The following is a 25,700-nucleotide window of genomic DNA, read 5'->3' as shown; positions in this document are numbered from 1 at the left end:
CCGGCACTTTTGCATTATATTCCCCCGGATCGTGTATGAATGAGCCCTTATACACAGCCGGCTGAGGAATGTCCCTGTTTTTTGGAACTGAAGGCGATTAACAAAAGCAGAAGGAAAAGAAAGAGACTTGTGCTAGGTTTCCAAGCCGCGGACGGAACGTCACATGGTACAAGAGATCTGCTGCAGAAATCCCACTTAATCCCTTGGAAACGTCAAACAGAACAAAGCAGCGGGAGGAGGAACGTAACTGCGGCCATCAATGGTCAGCGGCACAGGAGCCCAACGGGGGACACCGGGGATCCCTCTCCATCCTACAGGCATCTGACAGGAGTCAACACATTCATTGGTCACAAGGCCTGTCTGCAGCTCAGTCTCATTCAAGTGATTGACGGCAATAAAATGGTATTCTAGCACCCACAACCCAGAAACCCTAAAACTGCATTGTGGGGTGAGGTGTTAGAGTGACATAGGGCGCCCCCTGGATTTTTCTAGCTTCTCAGTTGCCACAGTCATATTGCACAGTCAGCAATGACCTGAGCCCGTCCCATATTGTCCCACAGATATTGGCATAGTATGCTGGGATAGGCCATCACTTCCTGAGCGTCCTAGAAGTCAGGCCCGGACCCAATGCCATTTTCTCTAGTGCAAACACAGTGCTAAGACCTTTAACTGGATGGGACGGGAGTTGCAATACCTGGACAGTACTGGGATAGGAGTGGCGCTGTGCAGGAACAAACTGTGGTGCTCCGTTCCGCCAAGACCCTTCCCATGTATTGAACTTCCTCCAAGCTGCAAACAACAGATTACTGGCCTATAAAATGACAAGTCTCCTCCTGAAATCTCTGATCACTTGCTCTGGATAACAGCGATGGGGCCCGATCAGGGGCTTCTTCCCCAGGTGACCTGGAGTGACCCAGTTTAGAATGATCAAACTGGATGGAAGCCAAAGTCACCGGTCAGTGAGAGGGTTAAGCCGAATTCTCCACCTGCCCCGAGTCTCCCTGGTCCAGAGATAGTGACTCAGACTTGGCAGAGAGAACCGTGAGACACAAATCCAGCCAAAGGCCTAAACTGCTTTACGATACAGAGAAGTGAGAGAGTGATCTATAGTCAGCAGCGGCCCCGAGCCGTACACAATCTGTATGTGACATGTCAGCCACAGCGCCCGGGCACAGGAGACAGTCACCATGGAAAGCAACACCACAACCCGGGGTGCAGCTGTTCAGTAAGTCAACCCATCACATCAATTCCCCAAATGCTGCACAACTACAACGTCCAGATTCAGGGCCCGAGGAGGTTTCATCACAGCTGGAGTGATACAGGATGTAAACAGAGCGCAGCTCTGGAGTATAATACAGGATAAGTAATTTATGTACACAGTGACTGTACCAGCAGAATAGTGAGCGCAGCTCTGGAGTATAATACAGGATAAGTAATGTATGTACACAGTGACTGTACCTGCAGAATAGTGAGCGCAGCTCTGGAGTATAATACAGGATAAGTAATGTAATGTATGTACACAGTGACTGTACCAGCAGAATAGTGAGCGCAGCTCTGGAGTATAATACAGGATAAGTAATGTAATGTATGTACACAGTGACTGCACCAGCAGAATAGTGAGCGCAGCTCTGGGGTATAATACAGGATAAGTAATGTAATGTATGTACACAGTGACTGTACCAGCAGAATAGTGAGCACAGCTCTGGAGTATAATACAGGATAAGTAATGTAATGTATGTACACAGTGACTGTAGCAGCAGAATAGTGAGCGCAGCTCTGGAGTATAATACAGGATAAGTAATGTAATGTATGTACACAGTGACTGTACCAGCAGAATAGTGAGCGCAGCTCTGGAGTATAATACAGGATAAGTAATGTAATGTATGTACACAGTGACTGTACCAGCAGAATAGCGAGCGCAGCTCTGGAGTATAATACAGGATAAGTAATGTAATGTATGTACACAGTGACTGCACCAGCAGAATAGCGAGCGCAGCTCTGGAGTATAATACAGGATAAGTAATGTAATGTATGTACACAGTGACTGCACCAGCAGAATAGTGAGCGCAGCTCTGGGGTATAATACAGGATAAGTAATGTATGTACACAGTGACTGCACCAGCAGAATAGTGAGCGCAGCTCTGGAGTATAATACAGGATAAGTAATGTAATGTATGTACACAGTGACTGCACCAGCAGAATAGTGAGCGCAGCTCTGGAGTATAATACAGGATAAGTAATGTAATGTATGTACACAGTGACTGTACCAGCAGAATAGTGAGCGCAGCTCTGGTGTATAATACAGGATAAGTAATGTATGTACACAGTGACTGTACCAGCAGAATAGTGAGCGCAGCTCTGGAGTATAATACAGGATAAGTAATGTAATGTATGTACACAGTGACTGTACCAGCAGAATAGTGAGCGCAGCTCTGGAGTATAATACAGGATAAGTAATGTAATGTATGTACACAGTGACTGTACCAGCAGAATAGTGAGCGCAGCTCTGGAGTATAATACAGGATAAGTAATGTAATTTATGTACACAGTGACTGTACCAGCAGAATAGTGAGCGCAGCTCTGGGGTATAATACAGGATAAGTAATGTATGTACACAGTGACTGCACCAGCAGAATAGTGAGCGCAGCTCTGGAGTATAATACAGGATAAGTAATGTAATGTATGTACACAGTGACTGCACCAGCAGAATAGTGAGCGCAGCTCTGGAGTATAATACAGGATAAGTAATGTAATGTATGTACACAGTGACTGTACCAGCAGAATAGTGAGCGCAGCTCTGGAGTATAATACAGGATAAGTAATATAATGTATGTACACAGTGACTGTACCAGCAGAATAGTGAGCGCAGCTCTGGAGTATAATACAGGATAAGTAATGTAATTTATGTACACAGTGACTGTACCAGCAGAATAGTGAGCGCAGCTCTGCAGTATAATACAGGATAAGTAATGTAATGTATGTACACAGTGACTGCACCAGCAGAATAGTGAGCGCAGCTCTGGAGTATAATACAGGATAAGTAATGTAATGTAATGTATGTACACAGTGACTGCACCAGCAGAATAGTGAGCGCAGCTCTGGAGTATAATACAGGATAAGTAATGTATGTACACAGTGACTGTACCAGCAGAATAGTGAGCGCAGCTCTGCAGTATAATACAGGATAAGTAATGTAATGTATGTACACAGTGACTGTACCAGCAGAATAGTGAGCGCAGCTCTGGAGTATAATACAGGATAAGTAATGTAATGCATGTACACAGTGACTGCACCAGCAGAATAGTGAGTGCAGCTCTGGAGTATAATACAGGATAAGTAATGTAATGTATGTACACAGTGACTGCACCAGCAGAATAGTGAGTGCAGCTCTGGAGTATAATACAGGATAAGTAATGTAATGTATGTACACAGTGACTGCACCAGCAGAATAGTGAGCGCAGCTCTGGAGTATAATACAGGATAAGTAATGTAATGTATGCACACAGTGACTGCACCAGCAGAATAGTGAGCGCAGCTCTGGAGTATAATACAGGATAAGTAATGTAATATATGCACACAGTGACTGCACCAGCAGAATAGTGAGTGCAGCTCTGGAGTATAATACAGGATAAGTAATGTAATGTATGTACACAGTGACTGCACCAGCAGAATAGTGAGTGCAGCTCTGGAGTATAATACAGGATAAGTAATGTAATGTATGTACACAGTGACTGCACCAGCAGAATAGTGAGTGCAGCTCTGGAGTATAATACAGGATAAGTAATGTAATTTATGTACACAGTGACTGTACCAGCAGAATAGTGAGCGCAGCTCTGGAGTATAATACAGGATAAGTAATGTAATGTATGTACACAGTGACTGCACCAGCAGAATAGTGAGCGCAGCTCTGGTGTATAATACAGGATAAGTAATGTAATTTATGTACACAGTGACTGTACCAGCAGAATAGTGAGCGCAGCTCTGCAGTATAATACAGGATAAGTAATGTAATGTATGTACACAGTGACTGCACCAGCAGAATAGTGAGCGCAGCTCTGGAGTATAATACAGGATAAGTAATGTATGTACACAGTGACTGTACCAGCAGAATAGTGAGCGCAGCTCTGCAGTATAATACAGGATAAGTAATGTAATGTATGTACACAGTGACTGTACCAGCAGAATAGTGAGCGCAGCTCTGGAGTATAATACAGGATAAGTAATGTAATGCATGTACACAGTGACTGCACCAGCAGAATAGTGAGTGCAGCTCTGGAGTATAATACAGGATAAGTAATGTAATGTATGTACACAGTGACTGCACCAGCAGAATAGTGAGCGCAGCTCTGGAGTATAATACAGGATAAGTAATGTAATATATGCACACAGTGACTGCACCAGCAGAATAGTGAGCGCAGCTCTGGAGTATAATACAGGATAAGTAATGTAATGTATGTACACAGTGACTGCACCAGCAGAATAGTGAGTGCAGCTCTGGAGTATAATACAGGATAAGTAATGTAATGTATGTACACAGTGACTGCACCAGCAGAATAGTGAGTGCAGCTCTGGAGTATAATACAGGATAAGTAATGTAATGTATGTACACAGTGACTGCACCAGCAGAATAGTGAGCGCAGCTCTGGAGTATAATACAGGATAAGTAATGTAATATATGTACACAGTGACTGCACCAGCATGGCATGTTACTATATCAGTTATGTCCCAGAAGAGTTTATAGGAAGGTTCTGAGCTGATAACTACTTTTGTACACTTTGGTTGATGGAGTTTGGTACTTCTTAAAGGGGTTGGCACTTTCAGACCAATATTGACAAACAAATGTACAATAAAAATATATACAATTTTCCAATATACTTTCTGTATCAGTTCCTCACAGTTTTCTAGATCTCTGCTTGCTGTCATTCATTCTGTTACTTCTAGTGGATAAAAGTCTGACCGTGGTCTTGTGATATATGGTCCATGGTCATGTGATATACGGTCCATGGTCATGTGATATACGGTCCATGGTCATGTGATGAGCACACAGGTGCCGCTCGTTATAATCACAGCACAGTAATCAGACATCTGCCTGGTAAGCAGCAGTGCACCTGTGTGTCCATCACATGACCATGGTCAGACTTTTATCCACTAGAAGTAACAGAATGAATGACAGCAAGCAGAGATCTAGAAAACTGTGAGGAACGGATACAGAAAGTATATTGGAAAATTGTATATATTTTTATTGTACATTTGTTTGTCAATATTGGTCTGAAAGTGGCCAACCCCTTTAACTAAGCCGTCTCCTTCTTGTAAAGCAGCAGCAACTGCTCAGTGAAGTCTTATCTACGTCTGCAAGGTAACAAGCTGTACCAGGTTCTCAGGCCGGGAATGTGGCCTAATGTGGGAGCCGCTACATCATAGAGAGAAACATCAGCCAGACTGAAAAATACATCTGACATTCATGTTTTTCTCCATGGTAGGAGCAGTATTATAGTAGTTATATTCTTGTACATAGGAGCAATATTATAGTAGTTATATTCTTGTACATAGGAGGTAGTATTATAGTAGTTATATTCTTGTACATAGGAGCAGTATTATAGTAGTTATATTCTTGTACATAGGAGTAGTATTATAGTAGTTATATTCTTGTACATAGGGGCAGTATTATAGTAGTTATATTCTTGTATATAGGGGGCAGTATTATATTCTTGTACATAGGGGCAGTATTATAGTAGTTATATTCTTGTACATAGGAGCAGTATTATAGTAATTATATTCTTGTACATAGGAGTAGTATTATAGTAGTTATATTCTTGTATATAGGAGGCAGTATTATAGTAGTTATATTCTTGTACATAGGAGTAGTATTATAGTAGTTATATTCTTGTACATAGGAGCAGTATTATAGTAGTTATATTCTTGTATATAGGGGGCAGTATTATATTCTTGTACATAGGAGCAGTATTATAGTAGTTATATTCTTGTACATAGGAGCAGTATTATAGTAGTTATATTCTTGTACATAGGAGGTAGTATTATTGTAGTTATATTCTTGTACATAGGAGCAGTATTATAGTAGTTATATTCTTGTACATAGGAGCAGTATTATAGTAGTTATATTCTTGTACATAGGAGGTAGTATTATTGTAGTAGTTATATTCTTGTACATAGGAGCAGTATTATAGTAGTTATATTCTTATACATAGGAGTAGTATTATAGTACTTATATTCTTATACATAGGAGTAGTATTATAGTAGTTATATTCTTGTACATAGGAGCAGTATTATAGTAGTTATATTCTTGTACATAGGAGCAGTATTATAGTAGTTATATTCTTGTACATAGGAGCAGTATTATAGTAGTTATATTCTTGTACATAGGAGTAGTATTATAGTAGTTATATTCTTGTACATAGGAGCAGTATTATAGTAGTTATATTCTTGTATATAGGGGGCAGTATTATAGTAGTTATATTCTTGCACATAGGTGCAGTACTATAGGAGTTATAATATGGTTCACAGGGGAAAGAATTATAGCAATTTTTCAGGCTTGGCTATTGAATGGCCATGAGATGCTACTACCTGTTTCCTGAGCCATTGTGTCCTAAGGGCTAGTTCACACGGGGACATGGACGCTGATTTTGACAGCTGATTTCGCGGCCAAATCAGCCTCCATAAAATGGAGCCCTATGTGAATTGCTAGCTTTTTTTTTCTGCTAGCTTTTTTTATTGCTAGCTTTTTTTGCTAGCAGAAAAAGAAGCGACATGACCTTTCTTCAGGCGTTTTCCGCCTGAAAAAATGAATTGGAGTCTATTGGGCGCTGAAAAAACAGCTAGCGGTTTTTGGTCGCTTTTTTTTGCAGCTGTTTTGGCAAAAACAGCGACTGAAACAGCTAGCTGTTTTTTATCACACTTTTGGAAGTGACATCCCAGAGGAGTGGCCATGGGTGTTGGCTGCTTCCTGCAGCCATTTTGTGACAGTACTCATCACAGCACAGCACATCTGGATACAGCAGCATTCATTGGGCTCCCTTCTCTCTAGGAAATTTTATTTTTTGATATCAAAGATAGCAGCTTGCTATGAAGTAGCAGTGAGCTCTGCTCAGTTGGAGATGTGTGCTAAAATGGCGCCTACAGACAAAAAGGGGTTGGTTTTGGCCATGCCCAGTGGACTGGCTAGTTAAAAAATGGGCTGGGGAAAAAAAAAGCTTCAAAAAAACAGCGACCGAAAAAGCGTCAAAAACAGCGTCCAATGCAAAAAACAGCGTCCAAAAAAAAGCGAGGCTTAAAAATCAGTGACAAAATCAGCTAGCTTTTTTCACGTGTGAACTTAGCCAGAGTTCTTGTCACTAATTGTAGCTTTTATCGCCTCCTATTTGCAATTTAGACAAAGTGAATTATTAACAGGGAGCGGAGAAAATCTCCCCCAAGGTAACAAGAATATTAAATGAGTTGTTTAACCTGAATGGTTGACAGTAGTGACATTTATATGGGGGGGGGGGGGGGAACGACAGTCAGGTGGAGAATAGAGGTATTTTTACAATACTTCTTTTCTCTTTTGGTATCCACTTCAGCCTTTAGGAAAAAATAATGGCCCTTACATAAGGCAGCAGCATCACTATCAGGGGATCTATTAAAACCAAACTAAAGAAGCATGAAAAGACCAGCAGAAAAAAGAATGTACCAGAAAATTAGAGAAAAGCAGGTTGTAAACAATAGTGACACCAGCCAAACGGTGCCGATGATTCAGCCGGGACAGTCCCACACCCTGCCTGCTGCTTGAATTGTAGGAAAGCCAGCCGATTGTTCTTTTCTCCCAGCTCCTGTTTGTCACCACTCTGGAAAGAGTTCAGTGGAAAAGCTGCCCAAAAACAACATGGGGATAGAGGCTTGTGCAGAAAAACATGGCCGGAGCCAAAACTGTACTGACATAAAAAGGTGCAAAGAACCAGATACTGCATTACAGGCCGCAGCCAGGACACGGCCCTCGCTTTAGGCTTGTCTTATGGACTATGTTGTTTATGGACGCCTCTGATCCAATATTAGTGGAGCCCTAGGTAGGTTCCCAAAGAAAAATATATTTTTTGGGGGGCCCCCTTTAATGTAAATGAACTTAACCTCATTGCTTTTTAGACTCAGTTTATAGAACAGCCATGTAAAAGAGTTGGACTGCTAAAGGCAACAAGATCGATCATGTGCAGGGAAAATGAAAGGGATTCTACCATTAAAATCACATTTTATTCTCGTTCACATGTAGGAATAGCCTTAGGACTATTCTTCTCCTACCTTTAGATGTCTTATCCGCGCTACCGTTCGGTAGAAATCCGGGTTTTCATCTGTATGCAAATGAGTTCTGCGCATACCTGCAGCCACAAGAAAAATGGCCGCTTACCCAGTAAGTAAGCGGCCATTTTTCTTGTGGCCTGTGGGCATGCGCAGTCGGCTCTGCCCGAGGCCTAGAAGTTTGGACCCAGCTCCGGAAGAAGACGCACAGAGAAGCAGTTCCTGAAGAAGATGGAGGCGGCGCTTGAGAGTTCTCTCGCAGCATTAGGGACACCCCCAGTGCTGTTTGAGCGCTGAGGACCGCCCCCAGTGCTGCGAGAGAATTCATTTGCATACCGATGAAAATTTCTACCTAACGGTGGCGCGGAGGAGACATCTAAAAGAAGGAGAAGAGTAGTCTTTCTTAAGGCTATTCCTACGTGTGATCAAGACAAAATAAATGTGATTTTAATGGTAGAATCCCTTTAAAGAAATGCCCTTTTGTTCTTGTGGCGAGTCGGGGTCGGGGTACAATTCTCAGCACCCGTATCGCAAACACGTTAGTGTATCAAAGTCGTCGTGAACTTCTGAAGATCAAGATGTCGCCTGTCCTGCCGTATTCACATACCCAGCACTCAGGTAAGGGGAAGGCGACATCCCTGCAGCTGCTCTCACCGTAGTCCTAGGTAACTGCTATAAAGGCAATTCCCTTGGCTAGAAGCGTGGAGGTGTTGGCAGTGTGTGACATTACATCAGGTTACTTACATTGAGAAGGTCATCGCTTAAAACTTCTGTCTTTTCCGCTCTGAAAAAAATAAGAGAAAATAGATCAGGATGAATATATCCAAGAACGGCGTCAGCAGGATAGAGATCGGAGCGCCGTATGTTCAACAAGACGCTATATACAATATAAATGTTTATGTGATGAGAATAACAAGCAGTCCATGTGGCAGCACACGCAGACACCAACAAATATCTATATGTGAAGTGCGGCCTGGTATCCAGCTCGCCATGTATACCACACGGGGGGAGGGGAATGAATCCTATATATAGTGCCCAGTGCACGGTCTGGCCATACTGGGATATAGAGAACATAGGCAACCTCAATACATTAAAGGGGTATTCTGAACTTATATTCCACCGACGTATATCCTTGCGATAAGTCATCAGTATGGGATCGGTGGTATTGCAGGCGATCTGCTGATGTACCATGTGACTCATGACTCTTTCGTGATTGGTGGACCCCCGCTCGTCATACCAATGACCTATCCTAAGGCTCCTCCATATATAAGTTCTCTCGGCCTTCTTTAAAGGTGCAAAGTGCACAAGACGTTACGGTATTTCTATAGGTTTACTCCTTGCTCATAAATCACAACAGAGTATGAAATATCTTCCCATCTGACATGTTTGGTGACAGGATTGTGACTGTACCGGCCTATCAGGTTTAGTGGTCCCTAGAGCAGGTTTCCGGACAGAGGGGGCGCTGTAGAGCAGGCCTGCGCCCTGTACAGTGTTTTGCACACATACAGGTATTGGGTTTCCGCCGTGTATTTATTATGGATGAGCCAGGTCAAAAAACTTTTCACTAGAACACAACAGAGGGCGTCTGGTGACCCTCTCAGGTGTGACGCGGGAGCGGCCCTCGTGCTCGGCTCCGGCCTAGATCCCTTCTGCTGAACAACAGAAGGAAACAATGGAGGAATCTATGGCATTTAGCAGGAGCCTCCTGGGACAAGTCCAGGCCCCATCCTTAGTACACAAGGAGGATGGATGACAAACACGGCTGTCTCCTGGCTGGACGGCACCTACACAATGACATCTTATCCTTATGAACAATCTTATCCTAACTTGCCCTACTTCAGACATGTAAGTGTACGGAGCGACTTCTGGGCTTTAATGGAGGATCTAGATTTAGGATCGGTTATCAATTGAAGATCAGCGGGGTGTCAACACCCAAAACCCCACATATCAGCTGTTTGCAGCATTGCAGGCGCTTCTGCAGCTCAGTCCCATTCAAGACAATTGCATGAGATGTGATACCAAGCAAAGCCGCTATACAATGAACAGCTAGGCTTGGTGTTCAGTGAAGAGGCTGCAGGGCACCATGCATCTTCAAACACCAGATTGGCAGTGAGAATCCTGTCCATCTGCCATTGATAAGCTGTCTTAAAGATAACAGCAGACTCATCCAAGCCGGGTGTTCATGTGTATGGGGGAATCGGGAGGAATAGCTGCTGGCTGACACCTCTCTAAGGCCTATTTGCCATACTGAGCCAGTGACATCACGCACATCAGTCACATGACCACGCCGCAGCTCAGTCCCATTCAAAGGAAAGGGCTGAGCTGAAATACCAAGCACAACCATTGTACAAGGTATGGCGCTATGCTTGGTAAGAAGTGAGGAGGCCTCAGCAATAAATAAGATGTTCTGGGTTGTATATAGTGCCTATAGCCCCTATAGTGCTTGCCCCTTGGAGCAATACACCATGCAGAGTACAGCAGGATATATTGTACGGCTCTGTACATGCGCCTTGCCCCTCTTTTTGCTTCCCCTTTAAGAAAATTGCATATGCAGCGATAGGCACATAGTATACAGTAGCAGTGAAGTCTATGGAGTCTTCTGCAGATGTTTACATGGTATAAAGCCTGACATGTGCCAAGTGTAGTCACTGGTAGTGAAGGAGCGCCTGCCCTCCCCCATGTTACATGACTCAGTAGTAAAACATTTCTCCTTCCTCCACCCGCCTTATACTGGAAACCTGTAACCTATTCCAGGTCTGTGACCCGACTGTGGAAACCATCACAGGCCGGCGACCTAAACCTCAGGGAGGAGAGAACAAAAACGCAACGTCCTGAGTGCAATACATTGTAATATGGTCTAGTATAAGGGTCCGCTCCGCACCGCGTACAAGATCTCTGTCTGTCAGTCAATGGGGCTCGTCGTGTTTACACTCAGGTAGAAACCTGTTCAGACGGAGGAATTTGGAGAAGAATTTCATGTCAAAACAATCTCCAAAAACAGACCCTAATCTGACTTCCATTGCTTTCCAGGTGTCTTATACTTGATCTTGCTGCGGTATCGGCGGGTACGTTGCGATGTGTGGCCTTATTTGACCAACCCCAATGTATAGGAGGCCGCTCAGGAGGGCCCTGTCTCACTTTTCTGCTGCGGGTTTCAAGCGGATGTTTTTGGAGAGGATTTTGAGGCGGAAGACCCACAAAATGGTCTGTGTGTATGGGGGTATCAATCCGCCAGGGCAATAAGAGGCTGAACAGACTGAAGGCAATGAGGAGATAACAGGTTGGGATTCTTCTGCGTTTTCTCTGTTTGGTGTTCCTCGGACTAGAAGAGTCCATCGTCTTCCGCACACAGATACTTACACTAATCTCTTTGCCCTATTGCCCTTTGCACCTCAAGCGTTAAATATCGCTCAGGTCATGGGGGGTTGGAGGTCTATAAAGTTTTACAGCGGCCTCATATTCACCAGTAATGACCTTCTTAGGGAGGCTGTATAAGACTGTATTCCCATAACCCAGGGGTAGGGAACCTTTGGCTCTCCAGCTGCTGTGAAACTACAACTCCCAGCATGCTCCATTCACTTCCATGGGAGTTCCCAGAACAGCAGAGCCAGTATGCATGCTGGGAGTTGTAGTTATAACCCAAGAGGTACCAATCTAGGTGATCAGTGGTGGTCCCATCAGTTTCTTTTCATGATCTAGCAACAGCTCTGACCCATTCAAGTGAATGAGGCTGAGCTGCAATACTGAGCCCAGCCTCTACAATAGGATTGGCGCTGTGTACACTGAAACCAGTAAAGATCCCCTTGAATGCTGCAGCCCTACAACCATCTAATCTGTGGGGGTCCTGGGGGGGGAAAGGGGGGGGGGAGGATGTCAGACCCTCAGAGATCACATATACTAAGGATAGCTCACCTATAGAGAACTCTTGAAACCCCTCTTTGAAATTGTAGATTTTGTTTCCTTAACCCAAGTGCAACATTGCAACAAAACCACAAAATTATCAGCCAAAGAGGGAAAAAGGGGCCGACACCACGAGCTTTGCGTGTGCAGGGTAATATTTACATCCATACACACATGACACAATGTATCTACATAACATACACATGAACCTGCCTCCTTTATGGCATCTTGATACATTGTTACTGAGCCGAGCATTCCTTATCGTGCACAGGACGAGATAAGGAGACATTATGTTATAAACGTTTGCAGAAATCTTAAGTAATGTAACAAGGAGACTCGAGTCCAAGAGCGGCAAAAGGATAAGAGAGGGCCTGCCAAAAATGGAGGGAGGAAAGTTATTCTATAAGACAAGGCAGACCCCTGAGATTACCGCAAGGACCGATCCTTAGGAGTAAGAAGATGGCACAGAAGACTTGGCACTAGCACATGGCAGACCCCCTAATGGTGGAGGTTTATAGAGATCTCATGTCATCCATTACCTTATAGAGAATGGGACATCATGGAGAAGCGAGGCTGCCATATATGATATCCCCATTATACAACACATTGCCCCTAATACAGACGACCACAGTGACTCCATAACAGTGAGTCTGATAGCCCCCTATAATGGAGCCAGGAGTACCGTCCTACCACCCCCCACCCCATAGTTAGGTGGACCGCCACGTCCTACAAAGCCAGGCATACCATTGTGGGTGCGGTGTGCCTGGCTTTGTAGGGCATGGCCATGACCAGCCATATTGTTCCAAAATAACACTGATCGCCTAATACATAGCCAGCCATACCGCCCCCATAACAGGGGTAGCCAAAAGACAGTCGCACCAAATAAAACCAATTACTGGGCCCCCATAACAAATCCAGACCCTGTCGGCAGTACCTGGTACGACTATAGGCTCATAGCACCAAGAAGGACTAAGACGAAGACATCTAGACCTGAAACCAGGACTAAGCTCCTCCAATCCCCGTATTCCGTAGACTCGGTCGCACGTCTCCTCTCCGCACTTTTTTCCCTTCCCAACCCATTAATTTATCTTCTTCATTATTCTCTGCAGACAGAATCCTAAGGACCGATAGGAAACGGACGCCGACACTCGGCTATGACCTTGGCCATTTCCTGAGGACAGAAGGGTGCGGGGGAACCGATCTAAGTTCGCTCAAGACGCAGAGACCGGTTCTTCCAGGAGCTCGCAGTAATTTTAACAAACGGCTGTCACCAGCGGGTCACCTGAACTGGGAGCGACAAGGAAAAGCAAAAATAGAAGTAAAAATACCAGACAAGGAAGAAATAAGAACCCCAGATAGAGAAAGCCGTGGTGTGAGAGGTAAAAGACTCGCATGACACGGCCTCCAGACTCAAGTAGAAATTCCTTAAGTGTCGGAGGGTCGGATTGTTTTATTTTTCACTTCCTGTTTAAAGTCGTGAACATTTTCTGCTCCCGTACAAAGGACATGACAAAACCCCCAAGACGGAGGCCACAGCCCGGACTTGGAGGAAGTAGACGGCTTTCCCTTCCGCTGACTTTTAGTCACCCGGCTTCAGAGGTTTCCCAAAGACTTGGGCTGGGGTTATGTCAAGTCTATTGTGTGCAAAAACTGGCAACAATTCGGCCATCTACATCGGTGGGTGTAGAGACAAAACGCCACCCCCCACCCGTAACAGAAAGCCTAGACACCTTCCTACCATCATGGCTTCTTATCGCAGAGTCGGTCACATGAATGAGACCGAGCTGCAATACCAGACATGGCCACTATACAACATACTGTGCTAGGTAACTCGAGGAGAGGCCGCAGCAATAGGGATTGAGGTTGACACTTTTCTTAAAGGGATTTTTAGGGACTTTAATGTGCCTGGCTGACTCTTAGGAGAGGGCGACCCATGAGTGGTTTGAAGGTACAGCGCCGTACATTTTATAGTGGCCGTGTGTGGTACTGCAACTCCATCCAAGAGAATAGGGCAGAGCTAGGTGTAGTACAAAGCGCAGCCACTACAGAATAGGAGGCGCTGTGTCCCATCAATTGGATATAGATGACCAATATTAAGGCCACTAGGAAAATTCCTTTAATATTGCATGGTCAGACCGCGACATCACACCCAATGGTTGTCTATACGGCCGCCATAACTGTATGTGGTTAGCGATGAGGCCTACTTACTGAAAAGTGAAAATTGTGCGGTTTCCCTTCGCCGCCTCTAATGCCTGAGATTCCTTCCCTTGATATAATCCCATAATCCACTTACACATCTTACTCTGACAATGAATCATTTCAGCGGTGGTGGCGCCGTAATCTCGGCTCAGTAATCGCTGCCACCGGGATCAGAGGTGCCATTTTTGTATTTGCATGGTTGGACAAACATGGCGGCTTTCTTTGAAAACAGCGCCACAATTGTCCACAGGTTGCGTGTGGCATTGCAGCTCCGTCCCATTCACATCGATGCAGCTGAATGGCGATAATAGGCACGAGCCATGGGCGGCAGCCATGTTTTTTTTAATCGTATACAATCCCTTTAAAGCGAGTTTTGTTCTTTGTAATAGTCAAGACGTCTTCTTGGTGTCAGTGACTAGAAACATTCACATTCAGAGGTGGTGCACCGCTGCAGGGCTCGTTCCAGTGTCTCAGGACTCCCATATTTAACCCTTTCTAGTTAGCAAAGTGCTTACATATTGGTTGCACTTGGTAGCAATGGTCGGGATTTTGCACAGATCTGCAATGTTCTAGATACCGATGGCCGCGTTATCCCAGACCAAGAACTGCCAAGGAAACAATTTCTCCCAAATGTGCCCCCGAATCTATTTTGGATACTGACGCGGCTCCTTAATGGACGTCCTGCTTGTTCTAATGGCTTAGAAATCCTTTTTAAAAATTTATATCACAATGGAAAATGATAGCAATAATGAGAGGCGGAAACCATCAGGAGGCAGGACAGTCAGCGCTGGGGAAATCATCGCACGGGCTCAAGAAGCTTCCAGAGGCCATAAAGAGCCATCGCCGGTCACCTAAAGGAGGCGGGGCCAAACCCTCAGTCATGCTCCACCCTGGAGTGTTCCTTTAAGGGGCAAAATTAAAGAGGTCGTTTCAAGAAGACGACTTCTCCTCTGTATATAGTGATAGGGGGTAAAGCCTTCTTACTAGTGGGGGACGTCAACTGAGCACAAGAAAAGGAAGTCCTGAATCGTCGCACCCTCCCCCATATCGATGGAGAGGTCCAACCTCCAACTATGGTCAGGGGACACAGTTTCTTCCTGGTACTCTCAGCCCCTTTGTGGTCGGCGCCAACCTTGGTGTTCCCTGAAATGACATCATGTCCAGTGATGTCATCTGAAAGGAATTAAGATGAAGAATTTGTGTGAACGGCTCTGCACGTCTTAGAGGACACTCCGTACATAGCTTGTGAAGACACTTAAGTCCCACCCGACTATACATAATAAATATTTGTACAGAGTTACAAACACATGGTTGCTTGCTTCCAAAAACAGCGCCACACCTTACTACAGGTTGTATCTGGTAATGCAGTTCAGCTCCAGTGATGTGAATAAAGTTGGGCTGCAATACCACAGATAACCTGAGGACAGGTGGGGCGCCGACTCTGGCAAAAAGAAGGGTTGGTCTGCAGTTACTAGGCAATGTGTTATTGAGACCAGCATGGTGCAGAAGTGCCAGCGATGCCAACAGCTCCCTCCTCAGTACCTGCAGGGTAATGCATCTACCTCTATGTATCACCAGGCGCAGCGTCACTATTCATGCCCTGGCAGCTCCAGTTATCATGTATGTGTTGACACAAGAGGTGGAGTAATTGAGCCAGGCTTCATACCCCAGACTAGGCCGCAGCTCCTGGCTGCAAACATGGCGACCGTCCTCCATAAATACAGAGGCCAACATTACCCAATCCATATTTGCCAAGTTCATGGGTTATGACCGCCATTACCCATGCCCATAGACTGCAGCAATGCCAATCTGGGTGGTATCTCGGTATGGCAAGGCTTCAGATTTTCTCCTTTTAAATAAGAAAGTCTGGAAAATATAAGAACGTCTTGTCTGTCTTCGGTAGTTCCCATCGAAATGATTAAGACCTGCTGCACCCCTCAATCAGGGGGAGGGGGCAATATAACGCCATGCTCCAGATGAGCCGCCAGATGATCCTCATTCAGATATGCCGGACTCATGATCACGGTTGTCGATTCCGCGTGTTCAATGTACGCTATAGCTGCCGAAACGCAGAGGCAAAAATAGAAAAACTTCATTAAAAGAGGGACCAGACCAGTTAAAGGGGCTATAGACCCCCTTAAAGCTTGACACCATATTGCAACTGGATACAGAGATGACAGGACTATTTGTTGGAAGACATGGCGTCCTGCAGAAGAGAGCGACAGTCATTACAGAGGGAGGAACGCAGAAAACCCAGCGAATGTCAGCGGCACATGACTGGGGTAACAAATCCTAAACACAATTGGTACAATGACTACGAAATAGGATCTGCTGCCCCCCCGTTACAGTATACAACATATTTTATATACACACAGCACATGTGCTGTAATACAGCGTTCACGCCTGGGAAAACCCGTCCACCGTGTGTAATGCAAATGATGTGAAGACGACGCAAAAGCCCCAATAACGGTACAATAGAAAGACGAGTTAAAAATAATCTGCACATGTCAGGAGAATCGCTTCCTCTTTCTTGTGCGGCGTGTGAAAGCAGAAGAGGTGACAAATCTGTGACAGTGCGGCAGACACCAGCATTACAATAGCTCAGCCTGTAGCGGGAATACAGAAGTGTATTAGAAGGGGATCCGTCACGTCCATTGTCGGAAATACTTGTATTCCCCATGAAACAAGAATTCTCGAGTTTTTTTTGTTATTGATTTTGACTCTGCAATGTGTCGTTCCTCTGTGATTCCTCCTGGTAATGTATAAATAAAGCCTTGTTGGATCTGCGCTTCCTCCAAGGGGTCCATTAGTTCTCAGAGACATTAGGCTGGATGATAAGATGATGTCGGCACTACGTGTACAATGTGTCAGGCGATTGCGCCTAATTCTAGGAATGACCTGGATTGTGCCTACACGTAGCAGAGCCGATTGGGTCACCTGTTCCTTTCCAGCACCAAGAAGAAATAAAGCTGATAGTATACAACACGTCATCTCACTAGGTGCGTATATATGTCAGCCCAGCCGCGGCACGCTGGGACTTGTAGTTCCATCAGCAGGGTAGAGTCTGCTCAAACCCATAAATAATTTATGCACATTTATTGTACATGAGGGAGGGGATTAATATGCTAATTCATCTCCGTATAGTATTCTCTTAGGGCTTTCTTCTGCTGATCGCCCTGTGCCCCTGGCATCATGATCATCCATCACGTGGCCAGTTCACAGCTCAGCCCCATTCAAGTAAATGGGACTGAACTGCAATACAGAGCGCGGCCACTATACAACGTATGGCACTGTGCATTCAGTGAAGAGGCTGCGGGGCTACCCCAAACTCTGAGACGTCTCTGATCAGCTGATCTGTGCGGTCCCTGATGTCAGATCCTCACTAAGCACTTTTATTCCCGCACTTCCTGACGATGAAACACTCATGGCCTTGCAAGGACGGAACATCGAGGCACCAAAAGGAATTTAAAGGGAATGCGTCACTACACAACCACCTTGTTTCTCAACCGAGTATTTAATTTTAAATTAAAATATATAATTTTTTTATTTTTTTATTTTCCATGCCACTATATATCATATACTGCAATTTTCACTCTGGCCACTAAGCCTAATAATACACTGACACTTGCCAATTCTGTAGGGATTTTCTTTACAATACTCATCTCATTTACAATTGAAGATAACAACGTGCCATCGTGACATCACTACTGACAACAGATGATGTCATAGTTTCTCCCCTCCCCTGCACAGGTCAGGTCTAGACAATGAGTCAGCTCCAGACTACTCCTGCCTATAGCCATGGCTAGGCCGTAAAGCAGAACACTGGCCCATTATAGTCTATAATTATCACGGGCCCGTGAGCCCAGGACCGTTTGACGTTAGTAGATGGATCTGTGAGGGTCCGGGCGCATACAGATACCCTCCATGCCATTCGACCACCGATCCAGCACATGCCCACGGTCGGGTGAATGAGGCCTAAGGGTCCGTTTGCCCCTGTAATAGAAAGGGAAGCTGCGCGGGATTACATAGCATGGGTGTGAAATGTGCAGACACGTCCATTTTTGCCCACTGAATTGTGCTAAAGCAACGCCATAGTGATGGCAGAGATCGAAGGGTTAGCTTCAGAGGTCTGAACACGCCCTAGATGGGTAATTGGGGTAAGAGGAGCGTATTAGAGGACGGTTACTTAATATTTGTCCCCGTGTATCAGGGATACCTTGGTCACGAGCTGACTAATTTCCTCTGGTCCCGCAGACGGTGAGTAAACACTCCCAGCGTGGCAGAGGTTAATAGGACAGAAGTTGTAATGTTTTTGTTTGGAGAAACCAGTGTTAGGAGGCACGCCCGGGCCGTGTACGTAATGTGCTGCGATCCAGGCTGCGAGCCATCATTCCTATGAGGAGGCCTAGAGGGACCTGCTAAATATAGCCAATGGTTTCTACCCAGGCCGGCAATGAGGAGTCATTATTCTGTTGTAAGATCCCTGCCGCTCTGTCAATACTTACACATCGGGAAAGGAAAAGCAACAGGGGCGAGTGCCAGGACAGGGGGGAACCCAAACACCGACACTCATCCCTTCCAGGTCATGGAGCAAAGACCTGACCGTAACTAATAAACAGTAACCAGGAAACACAGGGACACCCTGCTAGCCAAAATCCCCATTACATCATCCGATAAACATCCCACACCCCTGACTTCCTGTCATCAAGAGGCCGAGATCTGTCCAAGATTCAAAACATTCACACACAGCGCCACACCTGTACACAGGTTGTGTGTGGTATTGCAGCTCAGCCCTATTCATTTCAACTCAACTGAGCTGCAAAACCACATACAGCCCATGGCCAGGAGGGGCGCTGATTGTTGAATAACAGGGAATGTTTAGAGAAACCTGCACAACCGCTTTATATACAAGTCACATGTAATAAGGTGCAGAAAGAACGGTCAGAGACGTAACCGAGGAACATGTAGAATATCAGATGTAAATGAAAGGCTCAGATTAATAATTGACTCCACGTCTGCCCTTCACATGTCCTCAGTGACTGACTGGCCCCGCCGTTTACTAACAACATAAGCTATGGAGAGTGGGTGACACATGCAAAAATACACACACCGTATATACAACACCTGACTAGTATGAGAGGCAGAATAGTGAGCGCAGCTCTGGAGTATAATACAGGATAAGTAATGTAATGTATGCACACAGTGACTGCACCAGCAGAATAGTGAGCGCAGCTCTGGAGTATAATACAGGATAAGTAATGTAATGTATGTACAGAGTGACTGTACCAGCAGAATAGTGAGCGCAGCTCTGGAGTATAATACAGGATAAGTAATGTAATGTATGCACACAGCGACTGCACCAGCAGAATAGTGAGCACAGCTCTGGAGTATAATACAGGATAAGTAATGTAATGTATGTACACAGCGACTGCACCAGCAGAATAGTGAGCACAGCTCTGGAGTATAATACAGGATAAGTAATGTAATGTATGCACACAGCGACTGCACCAGCAGAATAGTGAGCACAGCTCTGGAGTATAATACAGGATAAGTAATGTAATGTATGTACACAGTGACTGCACCAGCAGAATAGTGAGCACAGCTCTGGAGTATAATACAGGATAAGTAATGTAATGTATGTATACAGTGACTGTACCAGCAGAATAGTGAGCGCAGCTCTGGAGTATAATACAAGATAAGTAATGTAATGTATGTACACAGTGACTGCACCAGCAGAATAGTGAGCGCAGCTCTGGAGTATAATACAGGATAAGTAATGTAATGTATGTACACAGTGACTGCTCCAGCAGAATAGTGAGCGCAGCTCTGGAGTATAATACAGGATAAGTAATGTAATGTATGTATACAGTGACTGTACCAGCAGAATAGTGAGCGCAGCTCTGCAGTATTATACAGTACTCAAGACTCCTCCAGCACAATAGGTTTTATAGGACACTTTGGCTGCAGTAAATTCCTCCAGGTATGTGTTCAGTGACTTAGATCCTGCTGTATTGTATTGTATGTACTGAAGGTGTTGGTCTGAGACAACAAACTGTTAGTGATGTGCAGGATACAGGACAGGAGGAGACATCACAGACTGAATGACAGAATCTACCTCTCCTCTGACAATGGCCATCACCCTACTTCCCCATATTCCTCAAAGTGAACCCCACTATAGCTATAGGGAAAATAGTGCATGTATACCGTAGATAATGGAGGAGTTTAAGGGGTGGCACTATTGCCTAAAAATCAATGACCATTCCTAGCACTACCATGAGACCTCGCTGTCTGTCTACCACCGTCTACCTGACACCCCTACATCTTCCACCAAAACACATGTAATAATATAATGTGCCACCAAACACCATAATCCCCATCAATTCATCTTCCACTCCAGGATATTGAAGGTCTTTTATTTCGTGATCACTTTTCTCATGTCAACACCCCTCCCCCTTCTAATCCTCCGCAGATCCGCGCTCCTCGCCACCGCGCATTGACAGGAAATTAGCTTAATAGCTCCAAAATCAATTTATCTTTATAAATGCTGAGCGGTGACGGACAGATATGGAAGGCTGGAGCGGCCATGGGGAATATCTATTCTGTCTGTCATGTCTGGGATATAGGAGTTACAGGAAGAATTAAAGGGGAACGATCGCAACTTTCCCACCTATGACGAGTGTGCAGGTCCTACGGGCAATACTAGGGTCTACCCTCAGAGCCCCAAAATGCCTCCTGATATACAGAGCGCCCTTCCTCCATATAGATGGGCAGAGTCTAATTACGGGTACGTTTACAGATCCTCAAGGCAAGTGACACGTCCCCTTTAAGACTGCAGGTTAAAGGGGTCACCAGTTTTGGACAATCCTACTTCTTAGAAGGGTCCCTTAAGCAGATAGCTTGTCCCCCTGCCAGGATTTCCAGTGAATAAGTTTGAATTGGAGGGAGGACTGGCAGTAAGGTTGAGTTCACCTGCAGCGCCTCCGCAGGTGAAATAAAGCATTACACAATGTCCGTTCAAATGAAAGGACTATCTATGTAAGGCAGGACAGGTCAGGTCCTCCAGAGTCAGAGATGCCCTTTGTAAGAGATGAGAAAAGACCGAAGGAATCAGCCTGATAGTCCAGGACATCCCCTTTAAGTAGATCTTCACAGATATCATTTGGACGCAGCTCAAAATCTACATTTATAACTATAAAAGTTGTAAATCGCCGATAACAGGGGACAATAGGTGACCCTTCCAGACAAAGTAAGTCAAACTGAGATAACCTTTAGGCTCCCAGCGTGAGCCCATCCGAGCCCACATTCACCTTTTCTCCTCCGTACCCTTAGTGAAGTCATCACCTCGTATCTGTCTGAATTCCTTCACAATGAATTTGCGACACGCCAGTAATAAAGTCAATCTGGCAGGTTGTGGGATGGAGGACGGGGGGGGGGGGGGGGGGGGGGCCTGAGATAGGTCTGGATGAAAAATAGCTTCATGTTAGAAAAGAAGTTTCTCCTCACTGAGAAGACGCCGATATTCTGGAAGGAACGCGTGCCAAAGCGATGAAAAAAAGACAAGTGGAGAGAAAGCATGGAGGTGCGAGGGGAATGATGGTCAGAGGCTTGTCATACAGGCAGTGTATGAAAGGACGGCTCAACATGGGGGCTCGGGAAGACAACCCTATACATCAGCGCATAGGGACGTCATACTGCGAAGCCCCCGCTCCAGACCCCCTCTACTACCCAATATCAACATTTAGTAATAGTTGCCTATAGGGGTCTGCAGTTACTCTGTTCTGTATATTGGATGGTGAGGGGCGACTTCACAACACGGGTGTTGAACTTGTGGCCCACTAGAGACTAAAAAAAAGAGGGGTTAAAAGTAGACTTGGCCTGGTGTGGAATGAAGCCAGTAGGTGGCGCTGTCTGTGCTATAGCGTTAGTGGTACGTTCTGGTGGGCGCCATCTGCTAGCTGACCACCTTGGCATTTGTTGATAAAGCTTGGTCCAAGTGACAATAAGGCTAGAGCTACATGGCGACTTTGGCCATGAGACCAAGGATCGCCACGTCTCCCTTCAACTCCTTCACTAACGTAAGTAAATGGGGGCATCATATCCAAACTAGGGGGCGCCGTGACTGATGGGTGCCAAAAAAATAAATAAACGGAGACTCTACTAGATATTTTTGTGACTCCCTCGGGGTTGTACTGTAACACGTTTCACTTACATTGGTGAAGAAGTCGATCACTGCCATCTTTGGGTGCAGGACAGGAGATGACGCCACCTACTGGATCCCCGACACCCGGGGGGAATCACTTCCTGTGTGGTGCTCCAGACAGGAAGTGACTCCAAACTACAATTCTCAACATGCAGGGATGTGTCATTTTGCAACAGCTGCAAAGTGACACTGTTTTGAACGTCACCTGTCTTACCACAAAGCAGTACGGATATCTATCTATCTATCTATCTATCCATCCTGATATTCTTATCAGGCTCACCCATTAAGACAATAAGTCCCATTAACCTTTTATAAATGACTGGCTGACATTTTGCAGTGAATTCCAGTAGTTTGGGAGCACGGTCCGCCGTATACTGATTCTCACCGTACACGGGCTATTCTAACTACTTTGACTCCTGAAAGAGTAACATGGATAGACAGACAGCATTAACCCTTGCAGTAACGTAGAGGATTTTCCTTATTTATCCTGTTTATTTTAATTAAAAGAAAATCAAATAAAAATAAAATGACTCATGTGCGAGAAATGATAATACCGCTGGTAGAGCAAATACAAGACTGTGCCAGATCTATCATGCCCTAAGGGATACCGGGCTATTGTAGTACATTATAAGTATATGGTAGAGGTATCTGCAGTCCGGTGAAGTCACATGTGCAGCAAAGTAATGGAGCGCAGTTATATAACAGACTGGGGGAGAAGACACCGAGGTAAAAGGACACAGCGACAGAATACCCAGGATGATGTACCAGCAGAATAGTGAGCGCAGCTCTGGAGTATAATACAGGATAAGTAATGTAATGTATGTACACAGTGACTGCACCAGCAGAATAGTGAGCGCAGCTCTGGAGTATAATACAGGATAAGTAATGTAATGTATGTACACAGTGACTGCACCAGCAGAATAGTGAGCGCAGCTCTGGAGTATAATACAGGATAAGTAATGTAATGTATGTACACAGTGACTGCACCAGCAGAATAGTGAGCGCAGCTCTGGAGTATAATACAGGATAAGTAATGTAATGTATGTACACAGTGACTGCACCAGCAGAATAGTGAGCGCAGCTCTGGAGTATAATACAGGATGTAACTCAGGATCAGTACAGGATAAGTAATGTAATGTATGTACACAGTGACTGCACCAGCAGAATAGTGAGCGCAGCTCTGGAGTATAATACAGGATAAGTAATGTAATGTATGTACACAGTGACTGCACCAGCAGAATAGTGAGCACAGCTCTGGAGTATAATACAGGATAAGTAATGTAATGTATGTACACAGTGACTGCACCAGCAGAATAGTGAGCGCAGCTCTGGAGTATAATACAGGAGAAGTAATGTAATGTATGTACACAGTGACTGCACCAGCAGAATAGTGAGCGCAGCTCTGGAGTATAATACAGGATAAGTAATGTAATGTATGTACACAGTGACTGTACCAGCAGAATAGTGAGTGCAGCTCTGGAGTATAATACAGGATAAGTAATGTAATGTATGTACACAGTGACTGTACCAGCAGAATAGTGAGTGCAGCTCTGGAGTATAATACAGGATAAGTAATGTAATGTATGTACACAGTGACTGTACCAGCAGAATAGTGAGTGCAGCTCTGGAGTATAATAAATCACAATCAGTAAAAGATTTGCAAAGTGACTCAACTTTCTATGTACAATATTTCAGCCATCTGACTGTTGCTATAAAACTAGAACTTGTTCCCATCTTTCAGGTTATGACTTTGCACTTATCAGTTGCAGCCATTTCCTGATCTAGTCAGAAGGAATAATTAAAAAAGGAAGCAGGATATTCCCGCACCGACTGTCAAAACAGAACAGAAAGTAGACAAACATAAAGGCGACTCAGACAGACTCGGCTCCTCCTTGGTAGGCCGGAGCTATTATTGAATGGTAGAAAGAAAATCTTCTTCATAATTCTTGGACATCAATGTAACATCCTATAGACTGCGGCTGTACTTTCACTCCGCGGTAAAAGAGAGCGCACCGGTAGTGCAGGTTGTGGTGACCGAGGAAGATGGGAGTTATATAATATATAATAAACGATATGAACAAAAAGGGCCAGTTTCTCCAAATGATGCAATTTGGTAAATATATTATCAATGCATACCAATGCAATACTTCTACCAATACTTATCCTGTATTATACTCCAGAGCTGCACTCACTATTCTGCTGGTACAGTCACTGTGTACATACATTACATTACTTATCCTGTATTATACTCCAGAGCTGCGCTCACTATTCTGCTGGTGCAGTCACTGTGTACATACATTACATTACTTATCCTGTATTATACTCCAGAGCTGCGCTCACTATTCTGCTGGTACAGTCACTGTGTACATACATTACATTACTTATCCTGTATTATACCCCAGAGCTACGCTCACTATTCTGCTGGTGCAGTCACTGTCTACATACATTACATTACTTATCCTGTATTATACTCCAGAGCTGCGCTCATTACAGTACCCGGTGTACAGGTGACCTCCTACAGTACATGAGCATCATCATTCTAATACGCCAACAGGAAGCCTTCCCTGTACAGGCAGGATCACGGGGCCACACGTTTCGCTCAGGATACAATCACGTGGGTTTGATCACAGTCATTGTTTTGCACATTAAATGGAAGTCTAATGACCACAATTACATACAATGATCAGGATTTTATAGCCGTCCCGGCATTTGATGATGAGCAGCGGTGAACAAAACAATGCAGAATTTATGAGCCAATTACACAATTCCAGGATATTCTTAGTACAGGCATCAAAAATACCCAAAAACTTTAGCACCAGAAAACAAATTAAAGGGGGTTCCCATCTCTAACATGTAGGTCCTATCCACAGGACATGCTGCAGATCACCAGCACCGACGTTCCCCGGCCCCATCTTGCGATCGCAGTGACGGCGACACTTGCGCAGCTCTTTCCATTCACTTCTATGGGGGAATGGCCGAGTACAACAATCTCTCCACACACAGAGGTGACAACAATATCCATTCTCAGATTAGGAATACCTAGTAAGTGCAATGGCCTCCCAATTTTTCCAGGGCTCGGGCCTATGACGTGCAAGAATGTGTATGGTTAACACTCCAT

The 25,700-nt window shown here is 44.8% G+C and overlaps 1 protein-coding gene across 2 annotated transcripts in view; it reads right to left on the bottom strand.

Annotated features, from left to right (window-relative positions):
* Nucleotides 1-25,700, bottom strand: part of ARHGAP17 (Rho GTPase activating protein 17) — a 57,273-nt gene that overhangs the window by 19,278 nt on the left and 12,295 nt on the right. For both annotated transcript variants that reach the window (XM_075284082.1, XM_075284083.1), the window contains exon 2: nt 9,028-9,067. In XM_075284082.1, coding sequence (XP_075140183.1) covers nt 9,028-9,067 — 40 coding nt within the window. The remainder of the gene's footprint in view (nt 1-9,027; nt 9,068-25,700) is intronic.

This window comes from Leptodactylus fuscus, chromosome 8 (assembly GCF_031893055.1).
Source record: "Leptodactylus fuscus isolate aLepFus1 chromosome 8, aLepFus1.hap2, whole genome shotgun sequence".
NCBI classification, from domain to species: Eukaryota; Metazoa; Chordata; class Amphibia; order Anura; family Leptodactylidae; genus Leptodactylus; species Leptodactylus fuscus.
Note: the sequence above shows the minus strand (reverse complement) of the source record. Positions and strands in the feature narration are given on the sequence as shown.